Consider the following 21,498-nt stretch of genomic DNA (forward strand, 5'->3'; position numbering starts at 1 on the left):
AGGGCAGGGAACCGTCTAATTAAAAATAATAACAACTGTAAGCCACTTTAAGAACCTTTGTGGCTGAAGAGTGCAGTATAAATACTCTAAACAAAAAAAATTAAAAATGCAGGAAGAGGTCATACATTAGAATCCCCATTGGCTTCATAGCTATACTTTGACTCATCTCTCAATATGGGATGACCTTTCATCCTAATAATTCTCCAAAAACAATGAAAAACACACATATAAAATACAGAGGAAGTAGAAGTGGGCACTAAACATAAGCAGAATCCTATTCACATTCCTCTATTAGTGCTGTCAGCAACCTTTAGGCATTATAACAAAACATGTAAAAGTGATCACAAGAGTAAGCCAACTATGCCTGCCCCAAAGGTTAATATGGATAACAGAGCACATAGCCTCAGTCAGAAGGAAAATAACATACATACCAATGCAGGGTCACTGTGCTAACAGCATATTTAGCAAAATGCTATTTGATTTCTGTTTTGAGAATTAAGTTTGACTTTGGCTAATGTGCTAACAGAGAACCAACATGGTGTAGCGGTTTAAGCATTGAACTAAAACTCCAGAGTCCAGGGTTCAAATCCCTACTGGGCAAGCCTTATAGTTGTCATAAGTCAGAAATGACTTGAAGGGACACAACAACAAACTGTGCTAACAATTGAATTTAGGGACCTAAATGTCATTTGGTAGGGAAAAAATTGCCATCTGATGTAATAGGTTAGCCAACAAAATCAAAAAGTCAGAGTAACCAGAGTAACAAACACAAAGCACTTTTCATGGAGGTAAGATCTTAATTCATTTGAAACCCCATCCCTGTGGAGGACACTGTATGCTAACTGGATGTCTAGCAGTATTTAACGCCATGGCCCCACTCTGCCCTGAGGCCAGCATTAAATACTGGTCAGTTTAGCCCCTCAATTGCATCCTCCACTCTGTGCTTGTTAGCTCACATCAAGGTCTAAAAATGGATCAGTTGTGACTCTCCTCCTCACAGCCATGATTCTGTGCAGACTTACAATTTAATACCAATGTTATTTATTCATTATACAGTCGGCCCTTCTTATACACTGATTTTTTTATACACGGATTCAAGCATCCACAATATGAAAATGTTCAAAAAAAGTATAAATTTCAAATATCAAACCTTGATTTTCCATTTTTTATAAGAGACACAATTTGCTATGTCATTATATTTAATGGGACTTGAGTATCCAGATTTTGTTATCCACCGGGGATCTTGGAACCAAACCCAGCGTATAACAAGGGTCCACTGTACACACATTTGCACATGCACACACACATTCTGTGATTCTATGTAAACCTGCAAAAAGAAAAAGAAAAAAGACCAGGGATAAGATAAATGGAAGTAATTTTCCTTCCTGCTGCAAAGCCCTCATTTGACAACTATTTCAGGCACAAGAGAAGCTGAAAAGAAGCATTAAATACCATAACAAGATACAACTTACAAAATATTTAGAGGTGTTTGTATTACCTGGTCATTCAGACAAACTGTAATGGTGAACATGTGGAAAATCTTATTTCCAAATCTGCTTCTCTCCAAACTTTGCCACAGATCTTGTTCTACTTCTACTCCTCTCTCCAATCTGATCATATTATATGATCTACTCGTTAAAGTTCAGCTGTGTTTGTTTGTTCTACCTTGAGAAAAAGGATATACTGCTCAAAGGAGAAGGTGCCAACTACTACAGCCACAAAAATCAAAGAGACTTTCTCATAGTGTTCATAATGGATCCATAAATCAATCATTACACTTTGATTCAAAAGTGAGAGAAAAGGGGATAGAACTGTGCTTGGAATAGACAAATTTATTAAAGATACCAATCAACACTTTAAATGAATCACCATAAGAAAAAAAGGGGGGGAGGGAATCACTCAGCTTATGTCCTAATACAGGTTGGGCCTACTGTACTTTTAAAATAAATGTCTCCATTCCAGGCCTCATTCTAAGACTTTCTCTCTTTTTTCTGGTTTCAAAACTCTAGTACTATCCCTTCCAATTTCTGTAAACTCCTGCAGCTAAGATACCCTAACATCTGTTCCATATCCCCTTTCCCTTATATACAACCCTCTGCTTCTTTCAACTATCATTCAAATATGTCATAGCTTGTTTCAATCCCTACTACCACATTTCCCCTTATTTAGTAGAGATCTGATTTCCTCACACATCCTTCTTACTACATATAATCTTTCATTCTCTTCAGATCTTATGGAGTACATTATTTTCAATTAGGCTATTTTAAAGCAGGACAACTGAGCACTAAGCTGTAAAGGTGAACTTGTATATCAAGTAAGTGTTCTCCTCCTACCATCAAGCTCACATAAGACAGGTGAAGCAATGAAAGGCAAAAGCACAAACAATTCAACTATAAAAAAGCTTTCTGTCTTCAAATATTTTGACAGGCAATGTAGTACAATAAAAGTGTACTATGATTTCTGTTGGCACCCATATCACTTCCTACACTGTGTGTATCCCTACACTGATTTAAATATTTCCAACTAAACTAAATAGCTCAATTTAATTATAATAGTTTAAACTCAAACTGGCACTTGTTTATCTGGATTGTTGGTCGAACGATGAATTTCATTTAGGATATGCGAAGGTCTGAGTTAAAAATTGAGGTATGTCCTGCACAAGGAGCTATGATTATAGATTTTGGGAGGAGAAACCAAAGCTCAGTGGGACATCATATAGTTTACACATGGAAAGTGCCAGGTTCAATCCCTGGTACCTCTAGCTAAAAAGTAAAAAAGCAACAGTGCTGGGAAAAGTCTGTATGTCTAATTTTGGAGAATCATTATTAACAAACTTAATAAATCAATGATCTGTGAAGACACTAAAATCAAGCTCATAAAAAGATAACTGTCCACAGATGGCATTACAGCTCCTCTCTCTTTCATCACGCTATCCTAACGGCTTCCCCATATGACTCAACTGTATCCTTTCTAATTCTGTCACATCACCTAATGTTTTTAGTTTGAGCTCTATCGTGGCTTCCTGTATATATACTTTTCCTTTCACTCAGGTTGTTAAGAATATAGAGAACGGGTGAACAAAGACAAATAGGCAAACCCTTGCAAGTAATTGGCAGGATTGATTTTACTGTATCTGAGAAAATTCTGAACAGCCTAATAATTTACCAACATCTTAGCATTTGTTAGGCAAACATTATGGTATTATGAGCCTCATGTTTTGATATTGGCTTGATTTAAGTATGCCTATTCAATTATCAGGTGGTCAATTATCACTGTCATTGCAGAAAATATATGCATTTATAGCAATATAAAACATTCATGAAATCATATATTTAAGCACGTTACAGCTTTCCTATTCTAAGAAAAAGATATTCAACTATGGAACACATGGATATTTTTAAACCATACACAAATAATAGAAAACACAGTGTATCATGTTAATATTTTAGATACTAAATCTCAATAGATTGGAATAATTTCAAGTAATATTCATTCTATTCTTTCCTTTACTTAAAACTATTATAATCTAAAGCACTTTACATAATATAATAACATTTTCCCCCAAAACTCAATACTTAAAATCAGACTTCCAAATGCATTTGGAATTATTTTAATTAAAAATTGACTTTTACTTGATAATGGGAATACACACTAGTTAATGCTTCCAAGAATCTACCACAGCTAAATTAATTAGGAAACCAACTTTTGGCACATGTTTTGAACATCCCAGCCAAACTTTACAAAAGCTCTATAAATTTACTTTCCTCACTACTAGCATCTTGCATTACACACAAGATCATAATAACTAACTATAGCCAATTCACCAAGGTACAAATAGTTACTGGCAACATAATAAAGGAAGGAAAATAGTTATAAGTATACTAACATCCTAGTCTTGGGGCATCCAGTCAAGCTACGCAAAGAGATGTTTTTGTCCCTTGCATACTCCCAAATGTGGAAGTAGGATCAGAAACTGGATCTGGAAGAAAGGGTAAACAGCATGTTAGTTAAATTCACAGATGGCACTACACTGGGTAATGCTCAAACATTAGCAGGAATAAAAGTATAAATGGATTCAGGAACAAAGAAAACTGTATCATACTTCAGGAAAGAGTGGCTGTGATACACAATGAAATTCTAACACACAGTAAAAATGCTTGAACAGAAGAGGGGTGGTAATGGAAGAAACATGGATAAAGAGGACTCCAAGAGTTCAATACAAAAAAGGAACAAGGTAGAAAGTGCTAAAACCTTTGAGCCACAGTAATAGGCTCATTTCACTGTACTAGGTAAAACCTGTCAGAACAGTTACGTTATTATACCATCTCGAAAACAGCTTAAATCATACTACACTACAGGATACTGAAGATACCAGAACTGAATCCTCAAGGAAATGAATGGGACCTAAATTGTTAATATATATATTCATGTATAAGTCTACAAATTTTAGTCAAAACATTGACCCCAAAAAACATGGGTTGACTTATGTAAAGTACAGTATGTAAGTACTGTAGTTTAACGCTTATAAAAAAAGGAATCATCCCTTTTTCTGTGTCCAGTGACAATAGGGAAGAGTTTGGTCTGTCCCAAGAGCACCCAAAAGAAGCACCAGTTCTTCCCCTCTACTCTCTCTGTCACAGTGCTACTTCTGATCTTTTTTAATGCCTGGGCAGGAAAATACAGATGGTGGCAGCTCTTTGGAACTTTCCTTCAAAGGAGCACCAAGAGGAATTAGGCTTTGAAGGATCTGAATAGGACACCTGTGTGGTTGGTTGTCAGATTTTCTGTATTAAAACCAGACAAAGTTATTGCATTATAGTTAAAGTCTGTACAACGGACTGTGTACACCGTGTCCACATTCACTCATGTTAGGGGCACAGGACCCCTATGAAAGTGGAGAAACGCAGATAAAAAAACACTTTTTTAAAAAAATGAGAAAACAGCACCCTAGGAATCTCTAGGCCCTTTACCACAACTGGTCAACATTCAGTGGAGGTTGACCATAAATCATGCTGGATGACCTACAAATGCCTAGAGAAGTGTTTTTTGTAGGAATCTCTAGGTCTTCCAGTGTGACTCTATGGTTAACTTCCTGCAGAGACGTGCTGAAAGACATAGGGATTTTTAGAGAGAACGTGTTAATTGAATCTGCAAAAGTCAAAGCTGCAAATATGGAGGGCCAACTGTAATCACTGCTGACGTAGTCTCCGTTTTCTTAACTTTGCCTTTACATCCTTCTTGACATGTCCATGTTTTCTTAGCACTGCCTACGCCAGGTCACTTCTCCCACATGTAGTTCCCTCCTCATCCATCCATCTCTGGTGGAGCAGTGGTTAAATGCCGGTATTGCAGACACTCACTCACAGCCACAAGGTTGTGAGTTTGATTCCAACCAGGGGCTCCAGGGTCGACTCAGCCTGAGATCACTAAAGTGAGTACTCAGCTTGATGGGGACAATTACTTTACACACTGTAAACTGCTTAGAGACTGCTTAGTTCAGTATGAAGTGGTATAGAAATATAGCTGCTATAATTGCTATCCAGCCTTTATTTAGGGTGAGCACAAACAGTTATGCCTGTTGGGATTTTGTAGGTTCCTTGGCATTTCCTTTGCTTCATGCTTTACATCCTTTGTTACATACCCCTAAATTTTACCCTCGACTTATCCACGGGTCATATGGAAATCCATAATTCTGGCCCCCAAACTGCCCTTAAGTTATACACAAAGTCGACTTATAGTTGAGTGTACATGCTAACTAGGAAGTCTCATTTGTTTCAATGGGACTACACTAGGTAAGCCTAACAATGGATTTAGCCATTAGTCTTCCCTGAACAAGTTTTTTAAAGTTTAATTTCAACAGTAAGCAGTGCTATGTTCATATTCTACACTTCAGTTGTATAATGCTTGCATTCAAGTCACATAGTAGCTTAGGAGGTATGTCTCTGGGTTCACCTTAGAGTTGTGCATATAGTAAAAGAAATTAGGAAGGGAAGAAACTATGGTAAGGGTCACTCTGTAAAGAAATTTGATATGCAAAGTTAAAGCATGAATCAAGGAAAAGCCTTAGAAGTGAGAATGGAAGATGATATAAAGGAAATGAGGAGAGGAAATGAGTAGGGATGAAGGAAATAAGTGGCAAGGAAGGAAGAAATACACAACCTCTTTAGATACATAATTAGAAAATGCATCTGTTCAGCTATTTACTCCTCTGTATTTTGTTTTGAAAAACAAAATACTGGATATTAAAGTTTGTATTTTTCTACCTAGATATCTGGTCAGTTGACAAAAGCCAACATTTTCCACTTGATACTATAGCAAATTAAGCTTAGTACTTACATAGAAAACAAGCAATTTAACTATTGCATTCTTAACAATCTAATGTATTTACAATCTAATGTATTTGTGAGGAATGTATTTGAACAAATGATTCTAGGATAAGTACAAAATTGGCTTTCCAAGATCAAAAAAGAGACTATACACTCAAGTTTTTTTCCCATTAGTTTCTTCAAGTCATTCTTCTCCTTCAAATAAATTGTTACCACACAGACACAAACACAGCCTTATTAACAGAAATGAAGAGAATTAAGGCAATGTATGTAATGTACAAACATTATTTTAGCCAGATTTGGTGTAGAAGCAATTAGCAGCAAACTTTTCTAACTAATCTGAATGACCTGAAAAAACTCAGTCAGATCATGTAGCATATTTTGTTTCAGCCAAGGAAAACTGAAAGTTAGGTTTCAGAGTATTTAACATACAGTGAACTCTACAACATATATGAAAACTAGCTAGGCATCTTTTAACATCCTATTCCATTCCATCCCACAACTATGTAAATACGTTTTATATCCTCAAGCCTGGATATCCTTCTGTACTGCAACTGAAGATAAGGGTTTATATCGTAAGGGCAGAACAGATGGGCAGGAAAAAGCGGCTCAAATCTGCATTTTCCCAAAGTGACTCAAAACTCTGCTGCCCACGCAGCTTCCTCTCAAGGAGACCTGAATGCGCATGGCCCAACTGCACACCGTGTCTATGGGTTTTTTTTGTTGTTGTTGTTGTCTCCCTACTATGCATTTGCACTGTTGCGCAAACACATTGCCAGCAACTGCCTGCTGCCTAGATGCTATCCCACTGGATGGCCACCCCTTTTATTGGCCACAGTCACACCTCCAATGCTCCACTAGTACAGTGCATCAGAACATTGGTGTGCCCAATAAAACAGTGGCAAAGCACAAGCATGCCCCCCTACATACCCCCTTCACCCCATGCCCCCTCTTGGACTGTCTGATACATTGTTGTATCAGACAATGTTGTATACATTGTAGGTGTCACACTTACTTTTTTGCATTGCTGTCCCGACCACTTGGACACAGCCTTTCTTAATGCGCACCTGCATCAGAGTGTTTATATGCAGCTTAACGGTTAAGAGTTAGGACAGATCACTCCTTTGGAATTGCTGTGGCATTGGGGCGCTTATATGCAGGGTTAAAGGTGCGCATTTTCTGGGCTAAGTCAGAATATCCCAGCTTCTTTTTGCTCCAGTTTTCAGCCCCAGAGAGCAGCTTCAATCCAGTTTCCACCCGCTCTGAAGGCATGCGTCATCTAAACGCCTCACCCTCAAAGTGGTATGAAACTGCTTTATTTGGCCCATGTGTTTCACCGCTAAGAAAGCTCATGATAAAATAAAAACCAGTTAGTCTTAAAGGTCTGCTACATTCTTTCTTTCTTTTCTCCTCTCCCTCTCTTCCTCCTTTTTATTCAGTAAAATATGGATCATGTTCAAAGCTCAAACCATATATTTTGGCATAGACCATCTGGCAAATGTTTAAACAACATCTCTTTAAACCTAGAATTTTTTTTAAGTTCTTGCCTATTTTTAGCACATGTTTGAAACTATGATTTGCAGAAGTTTCAAAAAGAGCTTTCCTTCATTATTAGCCATAGAAAACCATGCATAATGAAGGGAAAATGTTAAAAATATCCATGCATGTAACTTACCTAAAGTCATCTTAGGTCTGATGGCTGCTTTATGGAAGATATTTTATATACAGGCTCAGATATGTGAGTAGAAGATGCAAAAGCATAGCATATACATATGAAGGGCAGACATGTATAAAGTGCTTGTTTTCTATTTAAATCACATACAACTAGAGCACAATCTTTTTCCTAGAAATGATATTTTGTATTTCAAAGGGACAGGCACCTTAAAATATATCTCCATCCTTTTTAACTGACTCACTGAGAACATATTTTTATTCATACAGCTGACAAAACAACATGTTGAAAATGGTCTCTCAGTACTCTGTAGCAGCAGCACATGCCTGTCCCTACTATTTTGTATTGCAAGTATACTCTGAATTTTGCAAAATATCTATTTTAACATTCCTCACTGTTCTGCAAAGACCTGGATTATCTGCATAGTTTGTGCTAAGCTATTGCACCCCCCCCCCCCCAAAAAAAAAGACTTTTATGAGAGCAGCCACCATCCAAGATCAAAGAATTAGCGTAACTGCCTTGTATCTGAGAAAGAAGCACATCAGCTCTCAGGAACATTATAGCTATTAGAATCTTCAAGGTTTATAAGTGTGGACATCTACCATAATATGGATCTCATATGTAAACCTCTATACAATGCCTAGGATTGAAAAATGATAAATTGCAGTTAGACACACAAAAATGTAAGAAAACTGTAGGTGCACACCTGGCTACAAAGATCTCAATTTTGTAAACTACATAATCATAACAATAAATTATCATTTTTAAAGTACTGACATAATTTAATAATATTTTGGCTCCAATTTAGCAAGGTGCTATATTTACATCAAGGCAAAAGTGGTGCACGCTGAGGTTCAATAGACCATTTCTCTGTCATCACTCAAAGAACTCTGTAAGTGGTTTCATCAGTCCATTAATGAAACTGCTAGAGAGAGAGAGAAAACACTGATGAACCCCAATATTAGTATGTACACAACCAACAGCAAACAATGTGTAAAACACAATTCATTTTCATTAAGGACTCAGAAGAAAATGGCCACCTTCATACTTTGTATATAGACTCTTTCTAAATTACTTTTATTACTACCACGAGCATGTTGCAACATTAAAGCATCATTTTGTTCTATAAAAAAGGAGGGTGTGGTCTTTGTTCAATCAGAAAGTACCAATCCAAGTATGAAATTGAACTTCTTATGTCTTTTGAGTGTTCCTCATCAAATTGATGAGATCCTTGGCAACTTTAAAAAGCCACATTTCTAAAATATATAACAGATTTCAAAAATTTGTGTTACTATATTAGTTTGTCATTTCCTCTAATAAACATATTGTATCACAATAACATGGCATTCATGGAATCATAAAGATGGAAGAGACCGCAAGGGTCATCCAGTCCAACCACTTGCAGAAATACAGAATCAAAGCACTCCCTAACAGATGGCCAGCCAGCCTCTATGTTAAAACCTCCAAAGGAGACTCCACCGCACTCCAAGGCAGCCTATTCCACTGCCAAACAGCTTACTATCATCAAGTACTTCTAATGTTGAGGCATCCACACTGCAGAGCTGGTGTCACAACAAACTACAAATCCCAAAATTCCATAGCACTGCGCCATGGCAGTTAAAGTGGTGTCAAATTGGATTATTTCTGCAGTGATGATGCAGCCCTAGTCTCTAGAGCAGCAGAAAACAAGCTTGCTCCATCATCAATACGACAAACTTCAAATATTTAAACATGGCTATCATGTCAATGCTTAACTTTCTCTTTTCAAAGCTAAACACACCGAGCTCCCTAAGTAGCTCCTCATAGGGCATGGTTTCCAGACCTTTCATCATTTTGGTCACCCACCCACCCAGACACATTCCAGCTTGTCAACATCCTTTTTGAACTGTGGTGTCCAGAACACAGTATTCCAGGTGAGGTCTGACCAAAGCAGAATAGTGTGTCACTATTACTTCCCTCTAGCCAGCTAGACACTATGCTCCTAATGAGGCAGCCTAGAATCACATTGGCTTTTTTAGCTGCCACATCACACTGTTCACTCACTTTATGCTTGTGGTCTACTATGATTCCTATTACAGATACGGTGGACCCTTAGTATTCTCTGGACCAGGACGTCTCTATAGATACCAAAATCAGTGGATGCTCAAGTCCCATTGAATACAAGAGCATAGTAAAATGAATGGCAAAATCAAGATTTGTTATTTGGAATTTATCCTTTTTAAAAAATATTTTAAAGCCATGAATGCTTGAATCAGTGGATAAAGAATCCATGGATAGACAGGGCCAAGTATACCATTGTCGAGCCAAGTGTAACCCATCCTCTCTATTTGTGCATTTCGTTTTTTCTGCCAATGTGTAATACCTTGCAAAATTCATGTTGTTAGCTTTGGCCCAGCTCTCTAATTTTTAAGATCATTTTTAATTCTGACTCTTTCCTCTGGGGTATTAGCTACCTCTCCTTCAACATGCACCTTGTAAATTTAGAGGCACCCATTATTACAGCATATTATTACAACATGTGAAGGGCATAAATATTTGAGAACTAGCAAAATTGTTATTATTTCAAACTTAGCTAATAGCTTTGACATCATAGCACCTAATCCTGATTTCGACAAGATAAATTAAACAAGTCACAGTTCTTGCTTCTATCTTCTGAGTAGTAAAGAGCATTCTTAACCAAGATCTAACTAGCAAATATATAATTTGACAATGTAACTAGCCCCATTCAGTTTTTTAAGGCCTGCAGCTGAATTTTACCTAAACAACTCAACTGACCTCATCTGACAACCCATTTCCACTTAAAACAAAACAAAACAAAAAAGGTATTGTTGAGCCTCTGGGTCCACCTTTATTTTGGCTCATCAAATAATTCTATTACAAAATGCTTTAAAACACAAAATTTGACAACATGATCAAATATTATTATTATAACAAAGAACATCAACACTAATAAAATTACTATCTTCTTCTGTTTCCCCATATGCTGCCTTAGACTGAGTCAGACTAACACTACCATTCACATATATGTAAGAACACAGTACTATAAGCTGTTTGGCAGAGCTAGCAGAACCTCGTTTCTCAAATCACAGTCAAATCTTTCCCATGACCATCCCACTACACTTTAAATCAAAATAAAATCCACAAATGGAAATGCAGGTTGAGTAACCCTTATTCAAAAAGCTTGGGACCAGAAATGTTTTGCATCTGAATTTTTTTCAGATTTTGGAATATTTGCCTATATGAGATATCCTGGAGATGGCAACCCAACTCTACATACAAAATTCATTTATTTTTCATGTTGTACACCTTATACAAATAGCTTTAAGGTAATTTCACAAAAAATATTTTTAATAACTCTGTGCATGAAACAAAGCAAAAGTGTCACTATCTCAGCCACTCCTGTGAATGATTTTGGATTTTTGAGTACTTTGGATTTCCGAATTTTGGATAAATGAGACTCAATCTGTACTTCATCTCTGTAGTTAAAAAAAATCAGGGAAAAATAAAGCCAACATTTATTACACCCTAGCAATTTATGGATATTATGTATGAAGCAAACACTACACAGAAACCTCATAAAACTGATCAATTTGAAGTTCAAACTGTTAGGTTACAATGCTATCAAGATAAAATACTATCAACACAATTATACTTTGGACCTTCTAAAATGTTTTTGTACTTTACCTCCAAAAATAATCTGGATGACTAGGTGATTAACGTTCACAGTTTAGTAATTTCCTTCATATCTTTTGTTTACACAAAAGGAGGAGAAGTGCACCCAAACAGAAACTGGGGCTCAAAGGAGAGTGGGAGGAAAAAGAGGCAGAGAGGCAAAGTGTGAAGTCCCTAGATAGCCTGTGTAGCCCTTGAATATATTCCAATCTGTAGCATTTATGGTTGCTTAAAACCATTCAAGGAGTACATTCACACATTTCTTTTTTAGTTTGTGAACATCTTTAGTGTTTCCACCCAAGCCTTAAGAGTAAAACATCAAAAACAACATTCCATGCAAACCACACAGATTTCAAATAGGAAAACTTAAATTCACGTAAACTAATACAAATAACGACTCAGGATATTTGTGATGACATTAAACTTTAAATGAATTATTAGCCTTCTTGTACATACACTACTCTGCTCACACATAGGACAACTTTCAGCCAAAAAAAGCTATTAGAATAAATCTGCATTCCAACAGGCAGGGAAAATCCCAATATAATCTCCCAGAGGTAAACACTTAGCAGCAAGAGGCTAATCCAAATCAAATCTAAAGACAGATATCTGAAGAGAGATATTCTAATGCATTATCTCTTGCAGTATTTCCCAAAAGCAAACAGAAGCATATATTTTTAATCAGGAAGTTACCACTGGCCACAACATTCGTGACAGAGCCCAGCCATGTCAGTCAGATGTCAGTGTAGCAACAGCAGGCTCTCCAAAGCCCTGGACTGTTTTTGATACAGGTAAATATTGCCCGTACGTTTTGTACAAAGCCCTGGACATTTCCGATACAGGTGACCATTGCCTAGCACACCTGTTCTTTAAAAAAAACCCAGATGTCCCATATTTTAAAGGAATAATGACAAATATTTTGTGTTTAGATACCTGCTTATGAAGAAGAAAATGCCTAAGAATAAATATTACACGTTTATATGGAGTAATTGCTAACCACGGGAAGCAAAAAGGATAGCTTCTTCAGCAAAAGTTATGGGGTTACATTGAAAAGAATACATTGGGGTACAGAATTTGAGAGTGACCTGCAAATTTATAATGAAAACAATCTAACAAGCTTTTGCTGCTGCTGCTGCCAAGAAACATGAGCCCAGCTTGAAATGAACTGCTTCTACTGCCTCTGCGCCTTACAGGAATTCCCTTTGTTTTAAGAAGGTTGCAATTCTTACACACATTTACTAGGGGGGAAAAAACAAAATCCTGAAGACAACAGGATATAAGCATGCATAAGACTGTGCTGTAGATTTAGCTGTATGAAATAAGCCACAGGATGTGTGTGTGTATTTTCTCTTGCCGTGCAGGCTAAAGACATTATTGTCCCTAGGAATCAAGGAGAAAAGATAATGAATTTTATTTTTTAAAAAAAACATTTAAAATGCAAGCCTATGTATATTTATCTGAAAGTAAGTCCTACTGAGCTCCACATGGCTCTATTATGAGAAGACACACATAGGCTCATGGTTAAATTGACAGCAGTGTTCTTCAGTATTAAAAAGCACCACTACCATTATCCCTCCCTAACTTCGTGCAATTTCCCCACCTTTACAAAAGGTGAGGGCTCTATCCTCAGCATCATACTTAAGAACTCCCTTCCTTCTGTTAGACTCAAAGGTGCTACAAGATCTCTTTGCAGACTGATTTTCCAGGATGAACATGACTGTCCTTTTGAATTATGATGCCAGTGTCAGTGACTCTCCCGAAAACCCAGGAACCACCTTCACACTCCAAAAGGTTCAGAGGGTGAGGTCCAAAACACACTGCAGAAATAATCCAGTTTGAGATTGCTTTAACTACCCTGGCTCAATGCTAGGGAATTCTGGGAGCTGTAGTTTTGTAAGACATTTAGCCTTCTCTGTTTGCTCTGGTGCCACAATATGTTTTGCATCATGATGAGATTGAACCATATCAAGATGTTCCAAAACCAAAACCTAATATGGCATCACAGGATAGGTCAGAAGGCATGATCTTCCCAGGTCACCCTTACTGTCAACTTATACTGTTATTTTGGGGAGGAGGGGTGTAGGATCATAGAATCACAGAATCATAGAGTTGGAAGAGACCGCAAGGGCCATCCAGTCCAACCCCATTCTGCCATGCAGGAAATCTCAATCAAAGCATCCCCATTGACAGATGGCCACCCAGCCTCTGTTTAAAGACCTCTACAGAAGGAGACTCCACCACACTCCGAGGAATGAGTGTGTTCCACTGTTGAACAGCCCTTACTCTCAGGAAATTCCTCCTAATGTTGAGGTGGAATCTCTTTTCCTGTAGCTTGCATCCATTCTTCTGGTTCCTGTTCTCTGTAGCAGCAGAAAACAAGCTTGCTCCCTCCTCAGTATGACACCCCTTCAAATACTTAAACAAGGCTATCATATCACCTCTTAACCTTCTCTTTTCCAGGGTGAACATAACCAGCTCCCTAAGTCTCTTCTCATAAGGCATGGTTTCCAAACCATTGTGCAACAGGAGGTATGTAGTTCCCTGGCATTTCAATGAAATACACTACATTCCCTTAACCAAGACTAACACTGCTGTCAACACTGAACTGTCCATTGCCTGCTCTGGTCCGAATAGTGTAACTGGGACACTGTCTGTACTAAATATTCCTGATTAACATACTGTCCCATGACTCATTGTTCTGTTCACCTTCTCTTCTCCAGGCTAAACATACCTAGCTCCCTCATAGGGCATGGTTTCCAGACCCTTCACCATTTTAGTCGCCTTCCTTTGGACACGTTCCAGTTTCTCAACATCCTTTTTGAATTGTGGCGCCCAGAACTGGACACAATATTCCAGGTGGGGCCTGACCAAAGCAGAATAGAGTGGCACTATGACTTCCCTTGATCTAGACACTATACTTTTATTGATGCAGTCTAAAATCACATTGGCTTTGTTAGCTGCTGCATCGCACTGTTGACTCTTGTTCAACTTGTGGTCTACTTGGCCTCCCAGATCCCCTTCACATGTAATCTTGTTCAGCCATGTGACCCTCATCCTATAGCTGTGCATTTATTTTTTCTGCCCTAAGTGCAGTGCCTTACATTTCTCCCTGTTGAACTTCATTTTGTTAGCTTTGGCCCAGCTTTCTAATCCATTGAGGCCATTTTTAATTTTGATCCTGTCCTCAGGGGTATTAGCTCCTCCTCCTAATTTGGGGCCATCTTCAGAAGTATGCCCCCAATTCTGTCATCCAAGTCATCGATAAATATGTGAAGTTGAAGGCTTTCGTAGCTTTTTGTGGGGCTATGTGGCCGTGTTCTAGAAGAGTTTATTCCTGATGTTTGATTAAGATGTGGAACAGCACCTTGACACAGCCTAGAATCGCATTGGCCTTTTTAGCTGCCGCATGACGCTGTTGACTCATGTTCCACTTGTGGCCTACTAGGATCCCTAGATGCCTTTCTCGATCTCAGTCCATCCTGTTCACTTAGTACCTTGCATTTCTCCCTGTTGAAATTATTCATTATGTTAATTTGTTAATAGGCCTAAACAAAGCCGAATGGTGGGCGTGGTCAGGAGGAAACCAACCCTCCCACTCAAGGGTAACCTCCCAATATCGCCTCTGCCTTTCATGCTGGGAACTACGGCGGCTGAGGTGACCCTAAACACTTCTGCTGCTGCTTCGCCTTTTTGACCTATGCCGCTTAAGAAGGAACTCCGCACTCGCTCAGCGGGGCACAAGGCGTGCAAGCCATTGCCCTCCATCATGCTGAATATTACTCATTTTACCGGCAAAGGAAAGGGATGGGCCCTCCTCTGGGCTGGAACTGGCAACCTTGCAGTGGGCAAGGGCCGGCATTTAACCACTGCGCCACCAGGGCTCCTCAGGCGCCGCCTCACCTTTTTCCTTCCTTTGACCCAATCTAAGGCAGCCGCGCCAGGGCCCACCCCAAACCGCCCCCCTTCCCCTAAACAAAGAGCCCTCTTCCTCTCTCTCTCTCTCTCTCACACATTCTCTCCCTGTCAATCCTCCCCCCAACAGCCAATCTAAGGGAGACTAGGCCGGAGTGGGCGGGGCCGAGCGTAGGCCTAGGGTTGCTCTGCGAAGCGCGAGGAGGAAGAGGATGAGGAGGAAGGGTTTTTTGGGGAGGGGGGAGAGGAGGGAGGGCGCGAGGAGGCAGCGCGCGCTGCAGGCAGGCAGGGAAAGAGGAACAGTGCGCATGCGCGCGAGACTGGCCCGTTGAAGGAAGGAAGGAAGGAAGGAACAACTAAGGGGTGGGGGAGGGGTTGAGGGAGGAGGGGGATTCTTCCTCCTCCTCCTCCTCCTCCTCCTCGGCTTCCCTTCTCCTTCTTCTCCTTCTCCTTCCTCCCGCCGCCCTCTCCCCCCTCCTCCTCCTCCTCCTCGGTCCCTCACCCACACAGCGCAGCAGCCGGTGTCGCCACGAGTCGAGCTGGTGGCGGAAGCCGCGCCTCTCGATGGAGCACTCCTGCCGCCCGCACGGACTCGCCATCTTCTGGAGGAGGGGCCCCCCCGAGTCGCCGCCGCCGCCGCCGGCACGCCCGCCCGATTGCGTCACGGCGACGTCACCGCGCACACGACGTCGTCGAGGGGGCGGGGGAGTGAGGGTGGGGAGGGGGAGACGGAGAGAGACCCTCACCGAAAATTTAGAGGGAGGGGGAGGGGTTAGGGTGCCATGGCAACCGCGGCTGGGCGAAGGACGGAGCGCTTTCGGTGGGCAGAGAGGAAGAGGAGGAGGAGGAGGAGGGGCTTGATCTTGTGGCTGTGCCCCACCCAGGCCTTGGGAGGTGCCCCTCAGGCCCTGAGGGGGGCATAAGGAAAGGGAGAAGCACAGGTCCACCATTTCAAGCTATGTCCAGGAGAGAGCCCAGAATGCCCTCCATTCTGAGCAGGACTATGAAGCATGGGTTTATATTTCTATGGCTCTTCCTCCTTTTCCAAGGCGTCTCCTCCATTTCAGGCTTCTTTCCAGAGGAATTCCGAAATGTCCTCAGTTCTGACCATGACAGAAAAGCATGGCCCTCCATTGCAAGGTTCTGTCCAGAAGGAATTCCACAAAGTCCTCCAATCCGAGCAGGGTCAGGGTCCTCCTTTTCCAAGGCATGTCCTACGTTTCAGCCTCCTGTCCAGGAGGAATTCCAGAATGTCCTCCATTCTGACCATGACTAAGAAGCATGAATTTACATTTCTATGTGTGTCTTTAGCTCAGGATGACCAGAGGTCCTCCATTTCCAGGACACATCCTCCATTCTGTACATTTCTCATGAAGGTCCTACATTTTGTGGTGCCTTGTCCCCCTTGGCGGTTATTAGGACATAGGGTCGCCCTGTTCAACATGGGCGCTTGAGATGCCCAAATAAACAGGCCCAGGGTTGTGTTGTGAAATCTGCAGTGAAGATGATACTGTTATCAAATTTAAAAATGTATTCGCCCTTCTTGACTGCCATTCCCTTCTCCTTTTATGCCAGGTCCTTTTAGATTGTAAACTGAAGGAAAGGAGCTGCCAGATTAGCAATCTGTCAGCCGTCTATTCTGAAGAATGGGGCATAATTCCCTCCTAATAGAGCAGCCGTCTTGTTGTTGTTGTTGTTGTTGTTATAATATTTATTTCTGTCCCACCTTTTTCCCCAGTTCAGGACCCAAAGTGGCTTACAACAAATTCAAAAACATATCATTAAAAATCCACAAAATACAAAAGTTAAAAAGAGATTAAACAATAAAAAACCCAACCCCAAAACTAGATTAAAACATACGTTATTAAAAACACGCACACAAACACATCAGCATAAAAATTAGTAAGATCCAGAACATTATTTTGGTTGGACAGGCCCCATAGCACCCAACATCTGCCTAAAAGGGAAAGTATTTGGCTGTGAAAAGAAAGTAGGGATGGTGCCAGAGTGACCCCTCTCTATCCAGAGTCTGGGGGCAGCCACTGAGGAGGCCCTCTCCTGTGTCCCCACAAAACGTACCTGTGAAGATGGTGGGACAGAAGGAAGGGCCTCCCTAGCAGATCTCGAAGTATGAGTTGCTTTGTAAGTGAAAATAGTGTCCTTCAAATAACCTGGACCAAGCCATATAGGGCTTTATAGGTCAGACCAACAGCCAGTGGAACTGTTGCAACAAGGGAGATATAATAATAAATGAAAGCTTTATTTTTATCCCGCTTCTCTGTCAAAAAGACAATCGAAGTGGCTTACAATTAAAAGAATCCATACAATACAATATCCCAACTATTCCCTCCCTCCCCTAAAACATCAATTAAACACATTAATCAGTTAAAATGACCCATTAGAAAGATTGGAGGCAGGTGAACGGGGCTACAAAATACTCAATAGGTGGTGGACTCTATCGGTGGCCAAGTTTGCTATTCAGGAAAGGCCTGCCGGAAGAGATCCATCTTGACAACCTTTTTAAAGCTGTCCAAACTGGTAATGTGACGCATCTCCTCCAGCAGGCCGTTCCATGATCTGGGAGCGATTGACGAGAAGGTCCTCTGGGTAGTTGCAGTTAACCTGGACTTTATAGGCTGCAATAGATTCCCCTCAGAGGACCTGAGTGCGCGGGGTGGATTATACGGAAGAAGGCGATCCCATAAATAGGTTGGACCCAAGCCACGTAGGGCTTTAAAGGCAATAACCAACACTTTGTACTGCACCTGGAAACTAATAGGCAGCCAGCAAAGTGATTTTAATATAGGTGTTATATGGTCATTTCTGGTTTTTCCAGTGACCAGTCTGGCTGCCATATTTTGAACTAACTGAAGTTTCCAGACTAGGCACAAGGGTTGTGTCCTCCCTCTAGCCAGCCCCAGTTAGCAATCTGGCTGTGGCTCTTTGGACCATTTGAAGTTTCCAAATGCTCTTCCAAGGAGATTATCACATGAGGGACATGATTGTCCCGTCCCTGTCCCATCTTTCCACCTGATCGCATGACCCGTAATGGACCCATCTGGGAAGCACCAGTGAAAGTGATGGCGTGAAAGCTCTGAAAAGCTCTTTCACTTATCAGTAAAGTGTAAATTCTCCTGCCATTTGCCATCATTTTGTATTAACAGAAGAACCTGTTAATAATATTACACTTCACTGGCAGCTGAATGACAGGTTAAGTGGGCTTCCATGTGAAAGTGTTTAGCGCGATCATTTTCACTTAGGTCATGGACGGGATAAGGACAGGAAGTGATCCTGTATCTATCCCATCCCCATGTGATAATCTACAACGTCAGCTCCACATAGAGTGTGTTACAGTAAATCTACCCAGGATGTAACTAAGGCATTGTCACCATGGCCAGAACTAACATCTCATGGAATAGGCATAGCTGGTGCACAAGCTTTAACTGTGCGCTCGCAGCCATTGCTGAAACCTGAGCTACCTGGCTCAAGAGTTGAATTCAGGAGCACACCCAAGCCTGCATCTTCAGGGGAAGTGTATTCCCTATTCCCTGATCTGCCTTTTGACTGACCAGGAGCATCTCCACCAATAAATCTACTTTAAGAGCTACTTTACCAGCATATATGGATGAATATGGTTTAATAGATGTGTGGAAAACTGCACACCCAGCAATAGGGAGTATATTTTTCTCTCTCCAACCCACCATAATGATTTCAGATTAAATTATTTCTTAATTTCTGCATTTTAATTAGAATTAAATACATGCAAAAGTGGATCCTTGATATTTCTACAATTGCACTTTTCTAATGTGCCTAAATCCTTTAGTCTCTAGCGATTTAATGTTTCACTTCCCAGTGATGAACAATCTAAGGCTCAAATGTCAGAAGATTTCATTCATTTTAAAATGAATGACATCTCTGCGAGTTCATATACTACTGAAGCATTCAAATCCTACATGTGAGGTATAGTTATTGTTTATTTTAAAAAATAAAGAATTATTGAATAAGCAACTGAAAGCTCTTGCATCTCGATTTGCATTTTCTCCATCTGAGTAACTTCATCAAGAATTGCAAAAAGTTAAATATTAATTGAATAATATTATCTGGCAACAAACTGAACTTGCTTTGACATATCTAAAGCAAGCTTATTGGAAAAATTAGGAATGTCCCAATGAGGTTCTGGTGCATCACCTTAAACATCAACAGCAATGTTATTTTAGCTATCAAGGATGAAAGCAATAATTTATATACATTGCTCACAGATATAAATCTACAATATTTGCAAATTTATATGGATCTTTATAGCTTTATTAGTGCAGCAACAGGATATGGAGACTTTCTTTTCTTATGCTGACCTTCCCTGTCTTAACATTTCACAGCAACAATTTCTTTCAGACCCTTTACATTTAGAGGAAATTATCACTGACCTAGGAAGCATGAGAGATGGAAAATCTTCTGGCCCTGATGGGTTTCCAGTTGAATGGTACAGTGCTTTTTTCAGTTTACCATGAAGACTGCACCAATTTTACAAGCATATCTCAGAATATAGTCCCCTCTCTTTATCATTAAATTATGCCTAAGAGTGCATCTACACTGTCAAGATTAATGCAGTTTAACACCACTTTAACTGCCATAGCTCCATCAAACAAAGTATTTGTAGTGTTGTGGGGCACCAGCATTCTTTGGCAGAGAAAACTAAAGACCTTGTAAAACTACAAATCTCAGGATTCTCTAGGCTGGAGTTACAGCTCTTAAAGTGCTGTCAAATTGCATTATTTCTTCAGTGAAGGTGCACTCAATATTACCCTGATACTTAAATCTGGTAAGGATCGTACATGTTGTGCTAACTACCACCTTATAACCTTGCTTAATATTGATGTGAAAATATTGACAGCTATTTTAAGTTATCGATTACAAAAAGTTATTTCATCTTTGGTAAATCCTGACCAGGTGAGATTTATCAAAAGCAGGCAGGAAGCCAATAATATTTGTGAATTTCATTGCTTTACACTTAGAACTGATCAGTCAGCTGTTATTTCTTTAGATGCTGAGAAAATGCTGAGGCGGCCTTTCATAAAATTAACTGACCATTTATTTTCACACTGTGAAACACTATGGCGGGTTATAGACCGCCAATTTGGGGCGGGCTGCACCCGCCCCTTTCCCCGGAGTATCGGGGCCTCAGCGTGCAGAGCGGCAGCTGCTGAGGCCCCGATCCGCCGCTTTTCAGGCTGCGGGGAAGCAGCAAAACGCCGCTTCCCCGCAGCCTGAAAAGGGGTGTCCCTGGGGCTTCAAGCCCCAAGGACACCCCGCGGCGGCGGGGAGAAGAGAAAGGGGCCGCTTGGCCCCTTTCTCTTTTAGTCCGCTGGGCGCAGCCGTCTGAAGGCTGCGCCCAGCGGACTAAACCAGGAAGGAGCTCCGAAACGGAGCTCCTTCCTGCTCCGTGTTCAGGGCGCTCTAAGCGCCCTGGCGCGGAGCAAGGACGTCACGTCCGCACCGCCCCGTCTAGAGGCGGCGCGGCTGTGACGTCCTCACGGCGGCGGCCGTATGGAAGGGCCGCCGCCGTTTAGTGCGTGACGAGCACGCACTAGGGTTAGGGCGGTGCGGAAGCACCACCCTTTTGTAACCCTAGTGCGTGCTCGTCACGCACTAAAGTGCCGGTCTGTAACCGGCCTATGTTTCATTTGCAGTGAACAAACTCCTGACAGCGGAAGGAACATAATGTATAATGTATAAAACATTCAATTTATGTTTTTTATCTTATTTTTGCCAAAATTATATTAAAAATTTAATCCTGAGGTTAACAAATGGTTAATAAGAAAGAGTAGTTTATATCACCTGCTGAATAACGTCACTATATGAAGATGGGATTATTATTATTTTTTCCTCCCTGATTATAATGAAAATAGACAGGAATAG

At 40.6% G+C, this 21,498-nt stretch overlaps 1 protein-coding gene across 2 annotated transcripts in view; it reads right to left on the reverse strand.

The window, feature by feature from the left end:
* LCOR (ligand dependent nuclear receptor corepressor) overlaps nucleotides 1-16,234 on the reverse strand; it is a 101,255-nt gene extending 85,021 nt beyond the window's left edge. For both annotated transcript variants that reach the window (XM_089509679.1, XM_089509680.1), the window contains exon 1: nucleotides 16,085-16,234. In XM_089509679.1, coding sequence (XP_089365805.1) covers nucleotides 16,085-16,181 — 97 coding nt within the window. In that variant the 5' untranslated portion in view covers nucleotides 16,182-16,234. The remainder of the gene's footprint in view (nucleotides 1-16,084) is intronic.
* Between the last annotated feature and the right edge of the window lie 5,264 nt (nucleotides 16,235-21,498).

The sequence above is a fragment of the Sceloporus occidentalis genome, unplaced genomic scaffold, assembly GCF_023333645.1.
Source record: "Sceloporus occidentalis isolate IW3139 unplaced genomic scaffold, rSceOcc1.0.p SCAF_2, whole genome shotgun sequence".
Taxonomy (NCBI): Eukaryota; Metazoa; Chordata; class Lepidosauria; order Squamata; family Phrynosomatidae; genus Sceloporus; species Sceloporus occidentalis.